Here is a 1,591-nt window from a genome sequence, read left to right on the forward strand (position 1 = left end):
AGTGTGACCAAGAGCAACACCACAGTGGAATCTGCTTCTATTGACATGTAGGCAAGCCTCAGGCCTATTTTTAAACACGTTTTCAAAGCACAAGCTCTCAGGTTGCTTTTCCTTAGCCTGGTCAGTCAACCCTGAAAACCGCTGGGTTTGTTTCAAGACACATCAACACCAGGAAATAAAGAGAAGACACATACTGGAATCTGTTGATCAAGCTTGATTAACCGTCACTGGTTGAAGCTTAAATTTATGGGCCCCATAAATCCAGCTCTGTCAGATGGACTTCAAGGTCATCCTGATTTTTACTTTCATTCTTTGCCACTCACAAACACACACATACAGCTCCCTTGGTACTCATTTTTAGTTAATCATTCAGGTACAACTAGACAAGGCCAATGACATAGATTTCTTATATCAGAGACAGCAAGCAAGATGTTCTTACCTCAGACCTGCTCTTCAGACTGCTCCTCTTTGGTCTGAAAAGGACATCTTTGAAGTCCAGTTTGAGGTCAGCATCCACCCGGGGCATAGTGACAGGCCTGAGAGCGGATGAGAATCTCCTGAGCTGGGCTGGTCCAGAGCTCCAGGCTCCAAACCCGAACCGGCAGAAAAACAACGTATTTATAGTGTAGAAAGGGCTGTCACTGCCCAGGCCCCCATGGCTTTATTTGGCAAGGCCTATACACTCCCTCCTTCCCTCTCTCTCTACTCCCCCTTCCGCTTGCATTCAGTCTGGAGTGGCAGCAGCAGTAGCAGTGATAAAAGCTGTCTGACACATATAAACACACACACACACACACACAAGCGCAGTGACTGCAGCTCAGCACTGCAGTATGTGCACAGAGCTCCTGCTGTCCAGCTGGGTATTGCTTCTCCGAATCAATGAGTGACCTCATGGGAAATGAGAGGGAGGGACACAGGAGAGGAAGGACATGAAGATAGTGTGTGAAGATAATGTTGTCTAATACAGAAATAAAAAACTGAAAAACTTTGAATAAGTATAAAGATTGCTGATATAAAGGGACACTTAAATATAATCATATATAATGAATTCAATGGCAAATCCCTGTATGGAGATGCATAAATAAAATAATTTTCCCTAAATGTTTTCACGTCATAATTTTCTTACTAAGCACCATCTACAGATTTATTATGCACAATGTCACATGCACATCGTATGTTCACAATGCATATCACTGAAATGTTTTTTTTGCATTTATTTATAGTATAAATATTTAATGTAATTACTCAGTGCCTATTGTTTATATTCATTCATTTGTAAGTTTCACTGTCAATTCCAGTGTACTGTATATGTGAATATGTCTTAAAGAATATGTATTTATGAATATAGAAATATAGTAATGAAAAATTATATATGACTACGTTTTTACAATTTGGCAGTCTTACAAGTTTGCTTTAGACAAATAGTAAAATGATACTAACATTACATTAAAATTGCATTTCAATTTAATCCAAGATTGTTCCAAGGCATCAAACATGCAATGCAATCTCATGTAATGAAAAGCCCCAAATTAAAAATCTGAAATTGACATTTGCTTCTGATGTGCCATTCAATTGGTAATTTTTATTCAGC

General features: G+C 39.0%; 1 protein-coding gene across 1 annotated transcript in view; it reads right to left on the reverse strand.

The window, feature by feature from the left end:
* The window catches only part of LOC107555557 (GMP reductase 1-like), a 13,657-nt gene extending 12,798 nt beyond the window's left edge, over nt 1–859 (reverse strand). Inside the window, exon 1 of the mRNA XM_016238385.1 lies at nt 440–859. Within this exon, the coding sequence (XP_016093871.1) occupies nt 440–526 (87 nt within the window). The 5' untranslated portion in view covers nt 527–859. The remainder of the gene's footprint in view (nt 1–439) is intronic.
* Between the last annotated feature and the right edge of the window lie 732 nt (nt 860–1,591).

The sequence above is a fragment of the Sinocyclocheilus grahami genome, unplaced genomic scaffold, assembly GCF_001515645.1.
Source record: "Sinocyclocheilus grahami isolate Dianchi unplaced genomic scaffold, SAMN03320097.WGS_v1.1 scaffold538.1, whole genome shotgun sequence".
In the NCBI taxonomy this organism is placed as follows: domain Eukaryota; kingdom Metazoa; phylum Chordata; class Actinopteri; order Cypriniformes; family Cyprinidae; genus Sinocyclocheilus; species Sinocyclocheilus grahami.